Source organism: Chinchilla lanigera, unplaced genomic scaffold (assembly GCF_000276665.1).
Source record: "Chinchilla lanigera isolate Chin_1 unplaced genomic scaffold, ChiLan1.0 scaffold00020, whole genome shotgun sequence".
Taxonomy (NCBI): domain Eukaryota; kingdom Metazoa; phylum Chordata; class Mammalia; order Rodentia; family Chinchillidae; genus Chinchilla; species Chinchilla lanigera.
This window is the reverse complement of record NW_004955421.1, coordinates 20,334,728-20,355,382: the sequence shown is the minus strand read 5'-3', so window position 1 is coordinate 20,355,382 and position 20,655 is coordinate 20,334,728. Positions and strand designations below refer to the sequence as shown.

General features: G+C 45.1%; 1 protein-coding gene across 1 annotated transcript in view; it reads right to left on the bottom strand.

Annotated features, from left to right (window-relative positions):
- Positions 1-5,048: 5,048 nt before the first annotated feature.
- Suclg2 (succinate-CoA ligase, GDP-forming, beta subunit) overlaps positions 5,049-20,655 on the bottom strand; it is a 260,864-nt gene continuing 245,257 nt past the window's right edge. The window contains exon 11 of the mRNA XM_005383819.2: positions 5,049-6,094. Within this exon, the coding sequence (XP_005383876.1) occupies positions 5,979-6,094 (116 nt within the window). The 3' untranslated portion in view covers positions 5,049-5,978. The remainder of the gene's footprint in view (positions 6,095-20,655) is intronic.

Sequence of the window (20,655 nt, the reverse complement as noted above, 5' to 3'; positions counted from 1 at the left end):
GAAGTGGTCGAGGAAACATCTCAGTCCGGGTAACTGCTTCTTTGCATTTCTCACTTGCATGCTCTGTCAGGATGCTCAGAGTTCTTTTTTTTTTTTTTTTTTTTTTGGTTTTTTTCTCCGGTACCAGGAACCGAACTCACGACCTTGCGCTTGCCAGGCAGGCGCTTTTGCCGCTGAGCTAAATCCCCAGCCCTAGCTCAGAGTTCTTTAAGGTTGAGAAACTCTATCGTTAAAAATGTATTGATACTCCTGGGAATATGGTGTGCCTTTCCCATGTTTAGGTAAAATTCTACATTCATTTCAACAAAAATTTATTTTATTATAATCTTCAAAGTAACTTTCCATATCAGCTGATTTTCCTACTTCAAAAACACCAATTATTATTTTTATGTCAGATCACCCTTGTGCTATACAGTATTTTCTCCTCATTCCTTCAATTTCTTCATTCCCCTTCTCAATTCACTGTGAATCATACAATTTCCTCATTTTAGATCAATGTTTCAGGTATTTTTTTTTGGTGTCTTTAATTAAAACTCATAATCCAAACTTGCTCTTGTAAATTAGTAAAATCAGTTAAACTAGGGTTTCTCAATCTTGACGCCATTGTTTTAGGTTAGAAACTTCTTCACTGGTGGTAGGGGACCCATCCTGTGCACTGCAGTATATTTAAGATTATTTTTTGTGCGATTTGATTAGTTTCTCAGTACTGATTTTATTTCCTGGTCTTCAATTGGCTTCTTTGGGAACCCTTCCTTCTATTTTTTCAGTCCTTAATTACTTTCTTGATTGAATTTTCCCAGGATCCATACATGAAGCTACTGGGAAGATGCTTAAATGGTTTCTGAATTATGTGTTTATCCAAAAAAGATTATTTGTATGGTGCTTTTCCTTTCCTGTCTGTTTCTATCTAGCCTCCCTTTGTGTGAAGCACAGACATCATGCTGTTCCATTTTTCTCACTCATAATGCACAGGGGCACTCTGTGCACTTTTTCTTTGTTTTGACAAGGTGTGTGCAAACTTTCTCTGATTCCTTGATTGTCGTCTACCTCTGGTGTATGCGTTTGTTCCATCCCCTCTCTTGGGGCTGGCTGCCATTGTGGAAATGTTAAGTAAAGCATCTACCTCTGACCCTTTTGCTCCTTTGGCTTTTGGCTTTGGGGAGCTCTTGATTTCAGATGCTGGGAAGGCAATGAATTAACAAGCCATTTGGATCAGCTCCTTAGAAAATGACCCCAGCTTTAAGCACTTTGCAGTGTGAGAGATGTCATTCACACAACTTGCCCAATTCAGACTGTGTTCATTCAACCTTTAAGTTTTGCTTTCCAAGTGGGGAATACACTAAAAAGGTGATACTTTCAGGAACTCAGCATGCTGTATATCTTTGTCTACAACATACTTTTGAATCATCATGACTATAAACGGCATAAGTATTGTGAATTTGAGTCCCTATAGGCATAAAACAAACAGCAGTGGCTTTGAATTTCAAAGAGCAGAATTTCAGCACTGACCAGCCACATACTAGTTCCGTGTTATTGGTTATGTTACTAAACACCCCTGGGACAAAACCTTCTCTCTTGTAAAACAGAGCAGCTAAGAGGATTAATTAAGGTGACATAGGTAAGGTTCCTCAATCAATGTGAGCTCCTCTGAGTGAGCGTAACACATCCCATTAGACTATAAGGCTGCACTGTCTAATACAGTAACCACCAGCCACATGTGGCTATTAATTAATTGAAACAGACCTTCAAGTTCAGTTCCTGGTACTCAACAGTTAGATGTGGTTAATGACCAGGTATCGGACAGAGCTGATATTTATCAGTGTCATCATCACAGGATGTTCTCTTGGACAACAGATGCAGTGGCAAATTTATCTAAGGACCAGAAGTCCAGATGTCTAAATTTTGCTAGTAAATATGAAACTTTGCTGGGGCAACTTTATCTCACTATGTCATAATTTCCTCACTAGTTAACTGGAATGACTGCAATGACGTTGCTGGGGTTCACGGCCCCCCTCCCCAAAGTCACACTTTTTCATGCTTTATCTTCCCAGGACCCTGAGACTCACCAAATACCTAGCAGTCATGAGCAACAACCACTTGGAGGATGACTGGATTGATATAGCCCTTTGGAAACTTAATGCTCACATCCAGGACTTGATACTATTCCAGTACCCCTGTATGTAGTCAAGAACAGCGTATGTTCAAAAGCACCCTAAGCAGACAGTTCCTGGGGTGGAAAGACACGAATTCACACAGCTGATAGGTTTTCACTGGCAAGTGGTCGTGTGGAGGCTCCTAAGTTCTCATGGAGCTTAAAATAGAAAGATCAAAAGTCGTATTCGCTGCTTTTCTTTTTTCATTTCTCTTTTACTTTAATACCTTCATCTGCCTTGCCTAGACCTGAAACAATCTGTTTCTGTCATTTGGGGGAATGGTGTATTCTAAAAAATTTTATCTAGGCCAAGGGTGGGTAAACCTTTCTTGTAAAGGTCCAAAAGGCCAACATTTCAGGGCCGTAAGGTTTCTATCGTGACCACTCAACTCTGCTGTTGTAGCATAAACTTGGCCACAGACATGATTTTCATAAACAATGTTGCTGGGTTCCAGTTAAATTTAATTTACTAAAACAGACCATCATGCCTCTGTTTGCCGCCTTCGTCTCTGTAAGTTTACATAAAGACACAGCCTTTCCCCTTTGCTCTGCTACTATTATAACAGTAGCAAATGTGTTTTCTAACTTACTTTTGAACACATACGGTATCTCACAAAGTATCACATTATAGTTTTAAATGTTTACTTTAGAAATGTCAAAAATATTTCTCATTTGATTAAGCCTTTCAATTTTATTTTATTTTTTTTTGGTTTTTCTCCGGTACCAGGAACCGAACTCACGACCTTGCGCTTGCCAGGCAGGCGCTTTGCCGTTGAGCTAAATCCCCAGCTCCTTAAGCCTTTCAATTTTAAAAACAAATAAAATTTTCCGGGATGATTTTTTTCTCAGAGAGCAAACTGAAAAATGGACAAAGATACAAACTGTAAAATAACTGACTAAAAACGATTTATAGATCTAATTAGGCTATTTAAAAAGTCTCTTGGCTATTTTACTAATCCAGGAATTGAACTGCAACACAAGTGGAAAACCATAATGGAGCGAGGTGCCTCTACGCCATTAATTCTCACATGGACATTAAGGTTCAAGACTCACTTAGATAACCTGAGGAGCATCTGCACACTCAGACGTGAGGGAGAAAGGACCCCAAAGAACTAATGCGAACGCAGTAGAATAGAATTGTAAGATTTTAGAGTGGCAAGCAACTTTAGCGGATGACTGTGGTTGACACCTCTTTTTCTTCAAACACGCGCCACTTATTCATGTTGGGGCTGCGGTTTTCCTTGGCCCTCCCTCTTCCTTGTTCTCAGTCTCAGAGTTAAGCTGGCCTCCACCCCAGGCAACCACGTGGGGGTTAACCCAGGTGGGACCTAGGAGGGCACTGCGGCTCCCTTTTCAGAGCTGGTCCAGGCATAGGTTCCTAACCTGAACTGGCCATCAGAACATCAATACTGAATTCTGGGTTGTTTCTTAGAGTTACCAAGAGAGTGCAGCTTCCTTCCTTCCATCCTCACTTTCTCTTTCACTTATTCTTTTCTACTCCCCTGTGAATGCTAAGCTTGAGGATGTGTGCCCAGGATGGTCCACCGCCACTGCACCTGCCTGGATAACCTCCCGAGCGTGAGGCCAAGGGATGCGCGGGGCGAGATGTACAGAGACCAGATGCTAACGGGTTTGTCTCTCGATCCAGCTTTACGTGGGACCACAGACCTCTCTCTGTCTTTTATAATCTCAAGAGGAAAATAGATCTCCTCCTTTTCAAAGTTTAAGTTGGGCTTTTGTCACAATCAAAGGTGTGGGCAAATACTACAGTGAAACACCAAACAAGGAAATAAACATAGGTAAATGGTAGGGTCAGGACTAAATCCCTAAATCTGACACTTGCTCTGTGAGACTGTCTCGGTCTGTGGTAGACCAGCAAGTCAGTTACACCTGCATACAAAGCGGTTTAGGTAGAATGGACATGAGTTTCGCGCTTAGTTTGCGCAGTATACATCACTACAGCAGGGCCCATGTGCCCGTGCACTCTCGCCCCAGTAACCCGTTCCACAGATGCCTACAGAACACTGTGAACAGAATCAGGGCCACCAGTGAGCAACGTAAATATGCAAAGTTGGAGCTGCTAAGAAAAAAATTTTTAAATGTAATTTTGACAAATGACTTTTTTTGAAAAATAAAACCTATTTGCCTGTTATTAACTCTTTCACGAAATAATTAAATGAATGACTTAATTCCTTTACCCCTCCTCCAACCGACTTGATTAGAAACATCGGTATTTACAGGGGATTCAAACACAGGCCATGTGCAAAGAGTGAAAATTCAAGTATGTTGATTGTTAGAAAATCATCTAAGTGCATGTTCATTTCTTTTCACCATACTTATTATTAAGCTATCAGAAAACAAAATACATTTTAAAAGACATTATTTATTCCATTCCTTGCACAGTCTTTAAAAGTGCTTATTAGGCTGATCTAGCCAATGGTTTATTTCTCCATGGAAATACGGACTTAGAAAATAACGATTTTTAAAATTTGCCCGTATATAAAACTTACAGGAACAGCGTAAGCTAGTAAAAGGCAAATACAATAGCAAGGTTAGGTATGTATGCGTGATCGGGAGGAAACAACGGTGGCAAGTGCGTTCCTAAGTGGAGAGACAGAGGAGCAGTGTTCTGCCTGAGGACAGTGCAGACCGCGCCCTTTCACTCGCTAACATCTGACACGGTTTCCTGGGCATCTGTTCCGTACATCATTTTCACTGTTTCACTGAATCATCTTTACCACAGAAACGCTTATCTGATAAAGGTGAACAGAAGTGGGAAAACCTTGGACAATTGAGATTTTCCCATTTTTGAGCTACGCCTAAGGCATGAAGGCTAGTATTTTATTTTAAAAACTGGTCGAAGAAATAAAATTGACTAAAATGAGAAACACACATGTATCTTAGTGCTTACAAAACATACGATTTTATTTAAATTTGCATAAAGATAAAAATTTTACCAAAATTTAAATAGAAACCTATAAATTTTCAACAAAAATGGCTATAACGGTGAAAGGCCACATTCACTTCAAAAGTACCTCTTCCCATTTTTCTGCTGCAAACTGGTAAATCTTGGAGGTGACAGTCAGTAAGGAGAAATGATATTCTTGACATAATTCCATCTTTGGAGGTGTCTCATTTTGAAGTGACTTAATTATAGAGATGTCCATAAGAATCAGCACTTACCAGTATTGAAATTAAAATGAAACCTACTACAAAATCACAAATAAGGCTGCTGGCTGTACTTTTAATTTGAAGTAAACAATATTCAATATTAAGGCAAGTGGTAAAATATGTGTATGGTATATTAATGTAGAACTTGCACTGTAAAATATATTTTAGAATATTCATAATTTTTCTAAAGATGTGTTGGAATTAGAAACTTATAAAAACTGCCACAGTGTGTAATAACTATTTGCTTGAATGTCTTAGCTCTGCCCTTTTGATAGTTAATATGTTAAATGGAATCCTATTTGAGGTGTTTATGGCTCGTGGTTTTTTTTACTATGGGGTAAATATTCACCAACATTCTTCTCAACGATCCGAGGCTTGCCTTAATTAAATTTTCGTATATATGCACATTATTGGGCCAGAGACAGCTCCCCAAAGTTGGCAAAAGCTTGCAAACAGAGACTATATAAGGAAAATCAGACTAGGCTGTCTGGATAATTTATCTAAGAAGACACAGATCTAAGATTTTCCACACAGTGATTCTTGTTCAGGTCCTCCCCCATTTTCTCCCAGTGAGAGAACCGTTTTTGCTTCTCCTTCTTCTTCACAATGAGGGAGCCATTGGGAAAACAGCCCCAGCAGGAGCAGGCAGAAGACATCACTTCTTTCCCACGCTGGCCACAGCCTTCTTGGCCGCGTCCTCCAGGTCCACAGCCGAGGTAATGGGCAGCCCACTGTTGTTGAGTATGTTCTGAGCCTCCTGGACATTGGTTCCTGGAAGGCAGAAGGACAGACAGTCACCGGATGAAACTGTCAGGTTTCCTAGGACCTGAAATGGCTCGTCCAACCCAATGTAATTACTATATGGTTTCAGTTGTTTATGATCTCACTGTGGCCTTTTACATATACTTTGATGACAAATTTATTTTTTCTCTTTTTTTCACTTCAATTATCTAGTGTGTAAAGACACTGCCTGTGTCTCTTTGGCACTTAAAAAATGAGGCTGAGCTTCCTTTAAGATTACAGTACACACAAAGAAAAACTGTCCAGTGAATTGGAATGGGAAAATCTTCCGAACTGGCCTTATCCCAGAGCACTCAGAGTGCACAAAGAAAAAACCTTCTGGGAAAAATGAGAATGACACGTCCCTATGAGTGTGGGCGTGGGAGTGACATGGGACACTGGGGTAAGGCCTGAGAACGTGTGGGTTAAGCTACCTATAACCTTTCACTAGGAGATGAGTTAAGCCTAAGTTCTAATCAACATCATTAACGGGAAAGATTGCACCACAACATGTGTTCAAGTTGTGACCCAATATAACAGATAAAGTAAGGGACTTGCATGAGGGAAATCAATGCTTTTTACTAATAGAAATGGAAATATCTGCTAATAATCCAGTGAAGTGGGCTTACTGTGGTTGTAGCCCGTCCCAGAAATCACCTGTCTCGAAGACCTCTTGGAAGGCAGGGATCCAAGCTGTGATCTGACCCGACATGAAACTGAGAATCTGCTCTGTGCTCAGCAGCCCACTGCGCTGGGGACCCTGACAACACCCCGTGTGCTCTGTTCTCCTTCCTCCTCACTCTCCAGAAAGGGAACAGGCACTGAACATGAGCTCAGCAGTGTCTGTTGACGCTCCTGCTGTTCCTGGTGGACGTGCAGTATTTGTGGGCCGGGCCCCTTATCCAAACATGTCGCCCGGGGATGGCCTTTCTAGTCCGTGCATTTCTTCCCTGTTCTCTCAGAGTGAACAACCCTCTAGGAACAATGAGATGGAACTGTCTCAGCTAAGATCATTTCCTGTGCATTTGTCCACTTAGCAAGACAAACTTCCTAATAAACAAAGACGTTGCAATATAGGCACTGGAGAAGCTGTTTCACCAGAGTGTAACGGAGAAGGTGTTTGGTCAGCTTTCTTTGCTCACGGAGACCAAGGTCAGTGAGGCAGCGGTGGCTCAGTTGAAGAGGCGAGGCAGCGCGGGCTCTCCTGGGACCAGGAGCCCACTGGGCAGCTGTGAAGGAGGCAGTGGGCACGGTTTTGGGCTGAGGCTTCCTTGTGGCTGGTTTACACAAGCACCTGACAAAGGCCCCTCTGGAAGCAGCGACCCGAGAAGTGGGGATGTTGTTAAATCCTAAAATCCTCATTGCCTGCAGTGTATTTGTTTTGCATAGTTTTGGACGAGTTATTTAATTTCTTTCAGCCAAAATTTCTTTATTCCCATACATACTCTCATCATCTTCCTCGGAACTCATATCCATTAAGTGCTTATGCACGACAGGCATAATGCCAAGCAGTGCATGTGTAGCAGACGAATCTCTACAAGACTATGCGCCAGTCCTAGAGCCTCTCTTTTCCAAAGGAGGCAAGTGAAGCCCGGAGAAGCGAAACAGCTCTCCTGTGGTCACAAGGGTGGCAAGCGGCAGAGGCGGGACCTGAAGGGTGTGCCAGTCCAGTTTCTTATCTGTAAAGTGAAGACGGCACAGCCGATACCATAATTTGTAGTGATTAGCAAATGAGACGATATCTGGGAAAGCACTCTGTGAATGGCAAAAGCCCGTGCCTGTCATTTCAGTGCTGGACTGCGTCACATTAGCAGGTTCCTGTTAAAGGTGGTAGGCTGCTTCTAAAATAAATGATCCCGCCTCCTGCCCTTGTTTATAATCGTACCCCCTGAGTGTGACCCAGTGGGCCTGAGTGGGCCCCAGTGCCTGGGTTCTGAGGGGTGGGAGTATGGCCAAGGTGATGGATGTCAGTTCTGAGACCAGGTAACAAAAGCCTGTGCCTCTGTCTTGCTCCCTTTGCTTCATTTGTTCACTCTGCTGATGCCAACGGCCACACTGCGAGCTGCCCTCTGGACAAGCCCATTGGCAGGGATCTGAGGGCAGCCTCTGGCCAAGGGCCAGCAAGGAGCGAGGCCATCAGTCGAGTGACCTGAGGATGGGCGTGCTGAGGCGAGTTCTTCCCTAGCCAGGCCCAGAGATGTCCTCAGCCCTGCTGACACCTGGACACGGCCTTGTGAGAGACCTGAGTGGGAGGACCCGGCTAGACCACACTCCATTCCCAGCTGCAGACACTGGCATAAGTATTCCTTTTGTAATGCTGTGGAATTTTTTTTTGGTGGGGAGAGGGGGCTTTTCCTGTTTTCTTTTTGTAATGTTCGGGGTTAGCTCGCAGTGTGGCCGCTGGCATCAGCAGAGTGAACAAATGAAGCAAAGGGAGCAAGACAGAGCCACAGGCTTTTGTTACCTGGTCTCACAAGTGACATCCATCACCTTTGCCATACTCCCACCCCTCAGAACCCAGGCACTGGGGCCCGGTTGCGCTAGGGGTACGATTATATACAAGGGCAGGCGGCGGGATCACTCAGTTGATCAGCTGAACTCGGGGCTTTGTACATGCTAGGCAAGTGCTCTACCACTGAGTTACATCCCATGCCCTGAGTTCTGGTATAATTTGTTATACTCGTGGATAGATAACTAACATGGATGTAAAGGCTCACTGTTTCATTGATACCCTCAGTGTGGATTCTGATTCATTGGGTGAGGTTTTAGGCAATGTCCCGGAGGCTGAAAAGCAGGACAGGGGCCTGGATGGTTGGCAGGTGTTAGGTAGGAGGCTGAGGGACCCAGACGTTAATCTGCAGGCTGGTCCACCTCGGTGACAGAGACATGAGCAGAGGTCTCAGCTAGGGCGGCACAGGCTCTTCCCCTTCTCCCGTTCTCTTCGGAGCAACCTCCGGTCCTAACGCACAGCAGCTGCAGTACTGCTCCCAAGTTTGGCCCCATCTCACCTCCTGCTCTTTCTGAGTTTAGTTTTATCCTGCTTCCTGCCCACTCTGAGAAGGGGTCGGTCAGCCTTGCCTAACTTCTCATCTAGTGCAGGGGTGAGCAAGCTCCGTACCTCTTTCCCCCACATTTTTTAACTGCTGCATATTGGGTGTGCAGATGAGTGGGTTTCATTCTGGCAGCCGTGCACATGCACATAACACACTTTAATTCCCTGCCCAGGCAACCCCTTCCCCTGCTCTCTTCCTAGTTTCCCATGTTTCTGGAAAAGACGGCACAAGGGGGACATGAACATGAACATTCGACACCTGTTTTGGAATAACTTAAAATGATTGCTCTTCTGGCTGAATAATCCAGTTCCTTCGCTAACAGCTTTTTCAGTATCTGACTTAACATCAGTTTTCCCAAGGCGTAGGGCAGGACTGACTTGGGAATCGATGCCCATCTAGTCAAGCTGGGCCTTGTGGGGAGCCCAACCCCTGCTGCTGCCCTTGCTTGCGGCTGATAGCCACATTCACGAGCACTTGGATATTACATGCCTTCCTCTGTACCGCCTTCCGAAGGCCCAATTAAAGCAGGGGCTTGCTGAATCAGCTTCTAGAGCACTCTGTGCTCCCACATCCAGAACACAGACTATGCTCTGCTGCACGGCTTCGCGCCGTGTCCCCCTTCCGCACTGAAAAGACGCTTCACTTTGGGAAACTTGCTCTGTCTTACCACCCCCGTTGCCTTCTCTGTATGTGCTGACAGACGAGCTACCATGAGAAGTGTGTCCAGGAAGAGAGACGCGGGTCCGTATCCTCTGATCCCCTAGCTGGCCTAAGCGCCCCCTCTCCTACCAGGGCTGACACAGAAACCGTCAGTGCTGGAGCTGACATGAGAACCGACTGTTTGGGAGGGAGCTCCAAGGGCTTGAGTCTTGGCCTCTGTCTCCGGAGGGCCTGCAGCAGCTGGCTCTGCACTGGTGGCCTACAGAGGACTGCAGCTGCTGCCACGCCTCCTGCCTCACAGCTGCTTGAGTCTCAGGCCTGAGAGGCCTCACCCCAGGTAGGGCCAGTGGGCCAGGTCAGGGGAAGAGTGGGCAGCAAGCTGCTCCCTAGGAAAACACATCCTTTCCCCCCAGCTGCTCCTTCAGTCCCGTGTCAAAACGCCTAATTGCTTCATCATTCCAGGATCCACTAAAACGCATTTTAATTATACTCGCTCTTACACTTTAATTACAGCCTTAATTATTAAGCATATTCCAGCATGTTCAGAATGAAACGATATGTGAGGAGACTCTAAAGCTCAAATATAAAGCAAAGGAATAGGGCTATGAGGAGAAATAGATGATGAACAGAGGTAAGATGGCCAGATAGAAACCTGATGCGCAGGAGAGAAGGGCAGAGAGACAGAACGACAGGCGTCCAGACACAGAGGCCGGAAGGAAGTGGGTGGAGGGAGAGCGAGAGCAAGGTGCGGAGAGGCAAGAAAAGTACATGGCAGGAGAGTCCTGCAGGAAGGAAAGATGCAGGAGAGAGACAGAGGACAAGACACGAGGAAGACCGATCAGCACAAAAACAAAGCGATGCCCGGCAGCAGAGGTCAGCTCGGGATCTGGAGATAGGAGAAGTGCAGCAAGAGTGGCGGAGGGGTGGTGGGGAAGGAGGGGACGAGAAGGGGAGCAGCAGGACAGGAAGAGACAGGAGAGGAGGGGAACACAAGAAGCGGGGGAGCTGGAAGAGGGAGGGAAGGCAAGGGAGGGCCCCAGCCGGAGCAGCAGGACAGAGTCCTGGGGAACACCCAGAGCTACGGTCAGGAACAGAGACAGGCCTAGGCCCGAGTCAGTCAGACTGAGTGAAGAAGCCAGGTGAGCTAGTGAACCGGCCTCGGGCCAGCCGCTCCCTGGCCCTGTCACCCGGTCCTCTGTGCACCCCACCCGGCTGTGCTATGTGCTGACCCCGCCCTGCCATTAATTACCCCTCTTCCCTGTCCAGCTGAGGAGGCAGCCGGAAGGGGCAGGGGATGCACAGAGAAGACGAGGCAGGAACAAAACTTCAGCCACCGAAACCATGGCATTGGACAGAAGGGAACAGAAGAGTCTTCCACAGAGTCTTGCGAGCTGCTGGACCCTTTCATCCTTATCGAAGTGTCTGAGGACAGTTTCTTCTTGACTCACGCAGTGGCTGACATCTATTCCCCATCTCCTTCTGATTCTATTTCTGAATAGAAACCATCACAGCTGCTTTAAACTCGGACACAGAATTAAGTGTTCCAAAGAGAGTGTTCATGCCTGTGCACACAATTACAAAAGAAACTGATCTCCTTCCCACACTTAAACGGTGCTCCTGACATGCTCTAATATTTAGTAAATGCTGCATTGCTTTTTAATGAGGCTGCGGGACAACACTTTTAATAACCACCTGTGCAGGTAACTGATCCGCTCCCGCTGCTCCGGCTTCTGGCACTTCTTAATACCCGCTTGTTGGCAGCCACTCGGCTAAATGGTGATCTACCCACTGCCGGCCTTGAAAACGGTGAGACAGAGAATCAAAGGGGAATGAGTTTAAAATGATATCTTGCTCTACTGCTAGAGGACATTATAAAAAAATAATGATTAAAAGAAGAAAAATTCAGGACCTCTTCTTAGTGTTTTACCAATGACTCTCTGCCACAGGGTGGAGGAAGAGAGCTATAACCAGACATGCGAAGTTAATTCATCAAAATCTGTTCCTTGCTTTCATCACAGGTGAAAGAAGGTAACTGCAGTGGACACAGATGACAGGATTTTGGTCCCTTCCCCCTGATTAGACCAGCCTTTTCCCACTGAGCAGTGAAAAAAATTCCCTAGTCTGTAAGTACACAGAAACTGTCTTATTGAATTATCATTTTAATTAGAATGTAGCTTTTTCGGGGCATGGGGTTGCTTCCTTGTTGTTGAGATAGGGTCTTGCTAATTTGCCCAGGCTATGCTCCAACTTTTGATCCTCCTGCCTCAGCCTCCCAGTGTGCTGGGATTACAGGTGTGTGTCACCATGCCTGGCTCAGTTTTTTGGGGCGCGGTAGTTAAGAAAAATAGTAAAATATAATAGTATTTCTGAGTGCATATTAAGTCCAAAAATTGCTTATTGGATGCATGAGTAAAAGTGCTCTCAAGTATCATAACACTTACAGAGCAATCTTAAAGCTGACATTACCTAATCCTCACTTTACAAACGAGATGGCTGAGGCAGTGGGTTCTCAACCGTTCCAGCACCCCTTAGCAAGTCAGACGCTGCCGGGACAAGAATTCCATGTCTGTGTGATGATAAAATCACAGAACAACCACGTTGCTTGGCCTTCCAGAACTAAAAGGAACCTTGGGGACCCTTTAGGAGAAATCTCTTGTTTCTCTATAGTATTAGGAAACTGAGGTTTAGAGATGTCAGAGAAATTATTCAGATCAAACAGCCACCTAGCTTCACAGGCCTGACATAGTTTAGTGTTCAAAATCAGGACTGACAAACTTTGGCTTTCAAACCAGCTCTATTCTGGTGCCTGTATCTGTACCCTTTCCGAGCTATGAATAGCTTTTACATTTTTAAATAGCTAGGAAAAAATCAGAATAATACTTAGTGATACATGAAAATTACACGCAATTCAAATTTCAGTGTCCATAAATAAAGTGTTCGTGGAGCAGAGCCGAATGGATGCGTTTCCATGCCTGCCTGTGTTCTCCAACGCAGAGCTCAGAGCTGTGAGACGGTTTGGTTCACTGCACTGAAAATGCTTCAGCCCTGTGCTAGGTAAGTGACCTTTTTTTCCCTAGGAGAGGGGAGGTCAGTGGGAACAAGCCAAATTCACTAAAGCTACAGATTCCTCCCCAAATGTTCTGTCCCTGTGCCCTCGCTGCCCTTTGCTTGTTCTCCTTTTAAGTGACGGTCAGACACAGGGGGTCCATTTTCTTCATGACATGTCAATTTAGACAACTTACCACATCTCTTCTGCCTTGTTGTTAGAAACGGAATGATTCTCTGGGAGTTGGAGGCAACACCCATGCTGCATGAGCAGGCTGCCCTGGAGATGACATGCACCCAATATCCAGCACTTTGCCATGCACATGGTCTTGAGTGAGTTACTAAGTTGAGCTCAGAGAATAAGAATTACTAACAGTTATGCAGCCCGAGACTGTTCTACTTAAAAACTCAGCTGCTCCTTACAGTGACCCTGTGAAGTTGTTATATACAATATTTATTCCCATTTTATGAGAAAGGAAGCTGAGATTGTTAAACTTGGCTGTGTTCTGGAGTGTCTGAATGAAAAAGTTCTGTAGTTCTGAGACTTAAGATTTCTCCTTAGATCGTAAATGCTTTAGTCACTTCCTTGTTGCTGGGACAAAATACCCAACACTCACAAGTTAAAGGAAGAAAGGTTTATTTTAGCTCACAGTGTGTGGAGGGTTCAGTGCATAGCCAGCTGGCTCCAAGGCAGGGAGGCAGGTGGAGGGGCATGGCAAAAGACAAACAATCCAAGGCAGGGCAGGCAGGAAGCAGCAAAGTAGCAGCCTCTCTCTCCCTTTTGTTCCGCTCCGGCTACAGGCCTTTCAGTTGGTGCCACTCACACCCACAGTGGGCCTTCCCAGTATCCACACCCAGGACTGATTTAGTTACTGCAAACCATTAATCTACTCGAGATCCTGCCACCTCCGAAAAAGTGGACGGGTAGATACAGGCCACAAGGAGTATCTTCTCTAAGCGCCTGTACTCCTCAGCTGACATAAGATATCCCATGCAGCCCTGCCATATCCAGGTGGAATTTCCATGGTAAGAAGAACCAGCACCTGGGTTAAGTGTGACAGTCATTCATACAATCACAGCAGAAGTCACCAGCTGCAGCGGCAGGAAGCTTACGGCCTAGTCCTTCTCTTTAGCATTTAGTCCTTATGTGCTCACGACCACTCAAGTGAGCTTCCAGATCAAGTACAAGTTCTTTGAGAGCTTAGGCCAGGTGTATATGCTTTTGCTTTCAACCATGTTGGCCCTTCAACAAAAAGCAGCATATATATTCACGTAAACCAAAGTAAGGGAGTTGTAACTTTACACTACACTGGAAAGAGCCCTCTGGCAAGGAAGAATACCTCACAACTCTGCACTGATTCCCCATCACCAGCTAGCAACAGGACAGAACTTTTAAAGAAGGTAATTTGGACCACGTGAGGCGTCTGTCTGAAATGCTGACTCTGGAACTTCACTGCTGTTTGGTATGGTTTAGCTATGGCCTAAGTATGACTCTCAAAGGTTCGCGTGCAGGAAGCTTGCCCTTCAGATCTGGTTAATAAAATGCATGAGGACACACCATGATGCTTTTACGAGCCTGCCTTTCTGCTGGATAGCACTCAGCGGCATTCATGGTATTCTTGATCATACTTTGTGAAGACACTCAACAAAAAAGGAACTCCAAAAAGCGACAAGAACAATGGGATAAGTGTATTCAAAGTGAGGCAGGGTATTTTAAGCAGGATTAAGGGCAACGTTTGAGGGGTATTAATAGTATTATGTCTTTTACTACAATATATTTATAAAAAATTTAAACATTCACTGTGTATGTTGATGACACCTTGTAAACAGAGCTAAATAAACTTCTTTCTGTGTCAAATTACCCAGATTTCAGGTGCTTTGGGACAGCAGTACAAACTGGATGAACACACAATACTACATCACTATGTGTGATTTTGCACTCACAGGCGAGAAATGACTGAGTGGACCTCACAGTTATTTTCTTTGAGAAGAAGTTATATTCTAGGAGCTTCTTAATGCCTTCCAGATTCTCACTGGGCTCTCATGAGACATTTTAGAGCTGAGGACAGAGAGATGTGCAGGCACAGATAACACGGGACTTTCCAGAGTTCTAGGTCTTGCCGCTGGCCTCAGCTCTACTCCAGGGACCTGCACAACAAGGGCCTCAGGACAGAGCTGTTCCACTGCCTGTTTTTGTACAAAAACACTTATTGCAACACAGCCATGCCCACCCATCTGTGTATTGTCCATGGCCACCTCACACCACGATGGCGGAGCTGAGTGACGGTGACAAGGTGTAGATTCCCTTAAAGCCTAAAGTCGGGCTCTTTACAGAAGAGGCTGCAGATCTTGCTCTGCACAATCTGAATGTTTATGGCTGTGGCTGAGGACTGAATGGAGGCTAAGAAATGGCTGCATGCAGGGTTTTCACAGCTGGAAGCCCTCACGCCACTTCCTACTCTGATACACTGGGCAGCTGTATTTTAGGGGAGAAAACTTCCCCTAAGGTTTCTCTGACTCAGCAGTGATGCACGCTTGTGTACAAGTGCCCCCCAGTCTCCTTTCCGGCGTTTATAATGGTCAACAACGACGATGAAATCCATTTCTGTGGAGTTCGGACACAGCCTCAGAGTCCTTCTTGGCACAACGCTTCAGGCAGCCACTGCCAATAAACTGAAGGTGGCGTGAGATGAAGGCTGTTTGCCCACCCTTGTTCTAAGGCAGCCTCACAGTCCTTCTGCTTCAGCGGCTCTGCCCGCAGAGAGCCTCAAGGCGGCGCCTGAAGGGGGCCCTCTCTGGAAGAGCCCTCATTAGCAGGCAGGCTAGCACCTATAAAACAGTGCCAACTGGACCTACCTGCATGTCTCCTTCCTGTTGGCAATGTGCTCTCTTTAGTGGCTGATCAAATATGACCTTTGAATGTCACAGGAGGAAACTAGTATGAAGAAAGGGACTGACGGGTCTCTCAAAAAATACCAAGAGTCCTGGTGCTGTACGATGCTATAAGGCCGGACTCGGGGGTATAACAGTCCTGGTATCTGCCATACTCTAAATCCCTCTTTATTAAAATAGACAACCTTCTGTTGCTGCTCAGGGAAGCAGGGACAATGGTGCCTTTTAGGTAAGCTAATGAGACTGAACCCCTGTGGGAGCGGGGCCAGGTTGGACTTAGCAAGAAATTACAGGGGCCAAGGCACCAAGAAAGAGCGTGAAGGAGGGAGAGAGTCCTTCAGCACCGAGGGAGACCTGCAGAGAAAGCTTTATTTAGTATGACCGTGGTCAGAGAATCCCAGCTCTACATGGCATCTACCCCTTGCTCCCCACTAAACAAAACCACTGTGCAAACCCATAATTATGTTAACTACCTAAGGTCCTTTGAAAGATTTTTTCTCGTATAGGTGGCAGATATCCAACGTGGAAATATCAGTTGTATCATCTACCTAAGGCTGAAGCAAAAATTCCAAGTGCCTAATATAGTAGAGTGATCACCATGCAAATTCAATGTTAGATCTAAAAAAGGTTTTCATTAGCCTGACTAATACTTTAGGTTAGGTACTGTGAGGCTTAGTCTACAGATAAGTGTGTTATCAGCTGAGAGGATAGGGAAGCTTAGAGGGGGGGATGGCAGGACTTGGCGGGCTTCCTTCATGTTTCCTGTAGTTAGAGCTGGATGAGGTGATGTAAACATGGGGAAAAAGGAGAGAAGCAGGCCTGGGGATAAGGAGAGAGAACTGCAGTGATTAAAGGGAGGGGAGGCGTGGGGAACGGCTGAGCCAGAGGGGAGCCATATAGACAAGTTGCTGAGAATAAAACAAAGCCAGTCCAACAGGTGTCTGGCCTCAGTGCTCTTCTGTGTCTACTACAACATCAGATAGCTCTAAGAATGTTTCACTTTCATGGTTCTCAACAAAACACGGAGACCTTGCACTTCTGACTGCCGCGGGCTTCCCCCTTTTACTGTACATAAACAAAGACACAGACTGTGCGGGGTTGTTGCTGCTTCTCCATCAGAGAGGTCGGGTCCCACCTGGTCCCAGCTTCCTTTTAATATGTGTCTACTTTTTCTTAATCTCCCGTTGCCCCCTCTCAAGACCCCAGTGGCTGTGTGGGTCACAGCAGAGAGGCAACAGATGTCACCATGAAATGAAACAGATCTCCGCTAGAAGAGACCCACAAAGACACCGAGGGAGGGAGAGGTAGAAAGAAGTGTCACTTGTGAGGCACAGAGCTAGGTGACGAACGGAAGACAATGGAACAGAACGGAAGAAAAGAGTGTGAATTAAATGCACAGGGGTAAGAGCAGGGCCCCCTCCTGGAGTCACTTCTCCACCTACAGCAGCAGCAGAAGGAAAGAGCAGAGAAAATCAGCACCAGCTCAGGCTGGGGGCGGAGTGGGGAACAGCTTAGCTCCCTGAGCAAGAGGACAGGGCTTGAGAAAGGAAGGGAAGAGGAAAGCTCAACTGGGGACAAGTACACTGTGGAAATAAGCAGCCAAGAGAATGCTGGAATACGGAAAAGTACAGAGGCCGGTTGCTTGTCAGACATGGGGCAGGACCACGGCTCTGCTGGGCATCTGCTCTCACGGTGCCCTGCTGCTCCCCAAATGGCTCTGCCCTCCCTTTACTCTGGGTGTTGGCAGCAAGCCTAGGGCTCCACAATTCCCTTTTCTAACAAGAAAACTTTTTGAGGCTACTTTTTTAGCCTCAGTCAACCTACCAGGGCTCCCATGTTTATGGGAGACAAAGGCAATAATTTCTGCTCTCGTCTCTGTTGTCAGACTCTGGCACAACCGGACGTACAGAGGGGACAGTCACCAAGAGAAGGGACATGGTAAGAGCCCTGTAGCTGTTTCTTGTCCCTGTAATAGTCATTAGTTTCTTGCTCCCTTTTAGCAGCTCAAAGCACAGTACAGTAATTTTCCTGTGCCATGCTAAGAGGGAAACTGGCTTTGCACTCCTCTGGTGACAGTTCCCCTGGTGAGCATCTCAGGGAGCACGGTAAAGAGGTGCTCACCCAGAGGAGGAGCTGGTCTCCTCCCAAGGAAATAAGAGCCAGAAAGTTTTGGAAACAACACAGACATTTCATAAGCGTAACAACAAAGGGGGCTGGAGCCCTGTTTTTAAAGGTATTTTGGCAACAGGGAAACTGTCTTTACACTGCTCAAACAAACCTTCCAGTACTGGATGGAAAGATGAAATTGAGAAGGTCTAAGAGAACCAGAATTCAATCTATAAATTACCCACACTTATTATTATTTGTTCTGACCTCAATTTAGATATCTGAGATCGAAGACTTTGCTGCATATCTGAGATGGAAGAGTTTAAATTGGCCAATAATAAGGAAAAATCAATGTGAAAAAAGTTGTCTGCAGATGTTGGTGGATTCTGATAGAAAAATTATAAAAGACATCTATACAAAATCAAAGCTTTGGCTAAAACACATTTGTTACCAAATATACAAAACCATAAATAAATATCTGTGTATTACTCCACAGTACTAGATTGGCCTGAACTAACCATCCAGGTAATTTTTATGTCACTTTGTATCTACTTCAACAAAAGAAAAAAAATTCATTTCAGATAATTTGCTCTTTATTCATGTACAACTGTTTATGTAGGGTGAATTTCTCCCAAATATGTGCTTGTTCAATTCACCCAGATGTCTTTTACATAAATATAATCCTGTGTCTCAGCTGGTGAGGCCCATTCTGATAAAGCAAGTAAATACAAGTAATTATAAACTTACCATTTTCAAAGACGAGAGTAATCCCTTCCTTACCCACTGCCAAAAGAGCTTGCAATTACTATACAGTGGAGAACAAAGAGTTTGCCCACAAAATCCTACCACACCAAGACTGATTTGATTGACTAACCCTTTTCTTATCAGGCCATTTCTAACATGTGGTGTGTGGGTCACAGTCTTTAAAACATGACTAGCAAGAGGGTGAGACTAGCAAGGATCTTGCATTCTCCAAACAATCACAGAACAAACTAGAGGGGCATTGTCTGGATTTACAGAAAACAGACTCTCGTACTTAAATATGTTATTGGCTTCTGCAGTGTTTGTTATCTTGTTAGAAATCTCATCATTGTTGAGACTCAAAACAATTATGAATGTTAGTAATACCAGCTATTTATTATTATACCTTAGACTAATAAAATTTTTGTACCACACTTCATTTTCATGTGTCAGTTGGCTTTGTCTTAGATGCTGGATGAAGGGTACCTCACAATAGCCAATGTTCCATGTTCTGGGAATGAAAACCAAACCAATCTTAACACTAACATGACTAAAGGTCATAGAGAAGTTCAGTTAAGACAGAGTAGAATGTTAGTCAAGGCAAAAAGAAATGAGTATGGATTGATTCATGTTGCCATGCTGGGATTAAGGTTGTGTGGTGACTAAATCAGTCCACTGATTGGTTTAGCACCACCCTAACCCCAGCAGTCTGGATAAGATAAAAGGGGCAGAAAGATGTTGTTTAGACCTCTTGCTGTTTTACTACCTTCTGGCCACCATGAACTGGTTCTCCCTTGTTGCTTTTGCTGTCTTCTGCTGACATGAACTGCTCTCCTCTGCTGTGTGCAACCATGTGTTGGAGTCAGATTATGGACTAAAACCTCTACAAACTGTGAGCTAAATAAACTTTTCCCCCTTTTAACTCTGGGAGTCAGGTATTTTGTCTCAGCAATGAAAGAAAAGTAAGACAGACAGACTTTGGTACCAGGAGTAGGGTCATTGCTGTGACAATATATGGTCATGTGGCTCAAGAGACTTTGGAACTGGCCTATGGGAAGGGTAAGAGCCAGGAAAGGTTCACAGATGTCTGAATGATTGAGGTTATACTGTATGGGAGATTCTCGTCAAAGCTCAGAAGACCAGAAAGCTGGTAAAGACCAGGCTTAGGAGGTTTCTGCTGAGAAGGACTGCATTAGCTCCTAGACTTCAGATGATGTGTGTTATAGCTTGGTAGAAAGTTTGCATTTTGCTCATGTCCCAAGACTTTGCTTAAGACTGACATTAAGGTGATTGACTAATTAATCTTGCAGAAGAAATTTAAAGGCAGTCAGATGTTGAGGCAGTGGCATGGCTATTGTTAGGGGACTTTCAGCCAGATCTATGTTGAGAATCAAGAGCAAAGAGCTCAGCAGAATGCTTTAAAACATTATGAGTTTGACCAGAAAGGAAACTCCAGTAAAACTGTGGACTGCAAAGAGAGCAGAGCCAATCTTGATTGCTGAGAAGTAAAAGAAGACTAGAAAAGATGGCCTGAGGGCATCAAAAGAAGCAGCAGGACTCCACCCCTTGCAGCCTCAAAACTGCAAAAGTGAAAGACTTTGCTTTAAGAAGAAAGTCCCAGAGAACCATGTTCTAGAATTGCAGAAGCCTAGAGAATCTGTTCCTTGGAATTGGTTTCAGAGTTCTCAGTGATCCAGGCTCCCAACCCCTATAGCCAAGACAGAAGGAAGCCTAGCTACTGCTCCAACTGGCAGCAGACCTTGGCATCATCCCCATGGCATTAGTTTTAGGTGCATGCAGAATAGAAAAGCTATGAGGTTAGGAAGGAGTCCACCCAGGTTTCAGAAGGCCTGAAAAGGAGAGGCCAGTGTGTGAAGTTATGAGTGTGAAACTAAAGGTGCAGGGGACACCCCAGAAGTTTGGAAAAGCCAGGAATGTGGATCATCTAAGGAAAACTGCAAAGAGGGAGCAAATAAGGCCCAAGAACGAAGGCATGGGAGCTCCAACCACCAGCAGTGTCATGGGGCAGAGACACCTAAACCCTCTGCAGTTTAT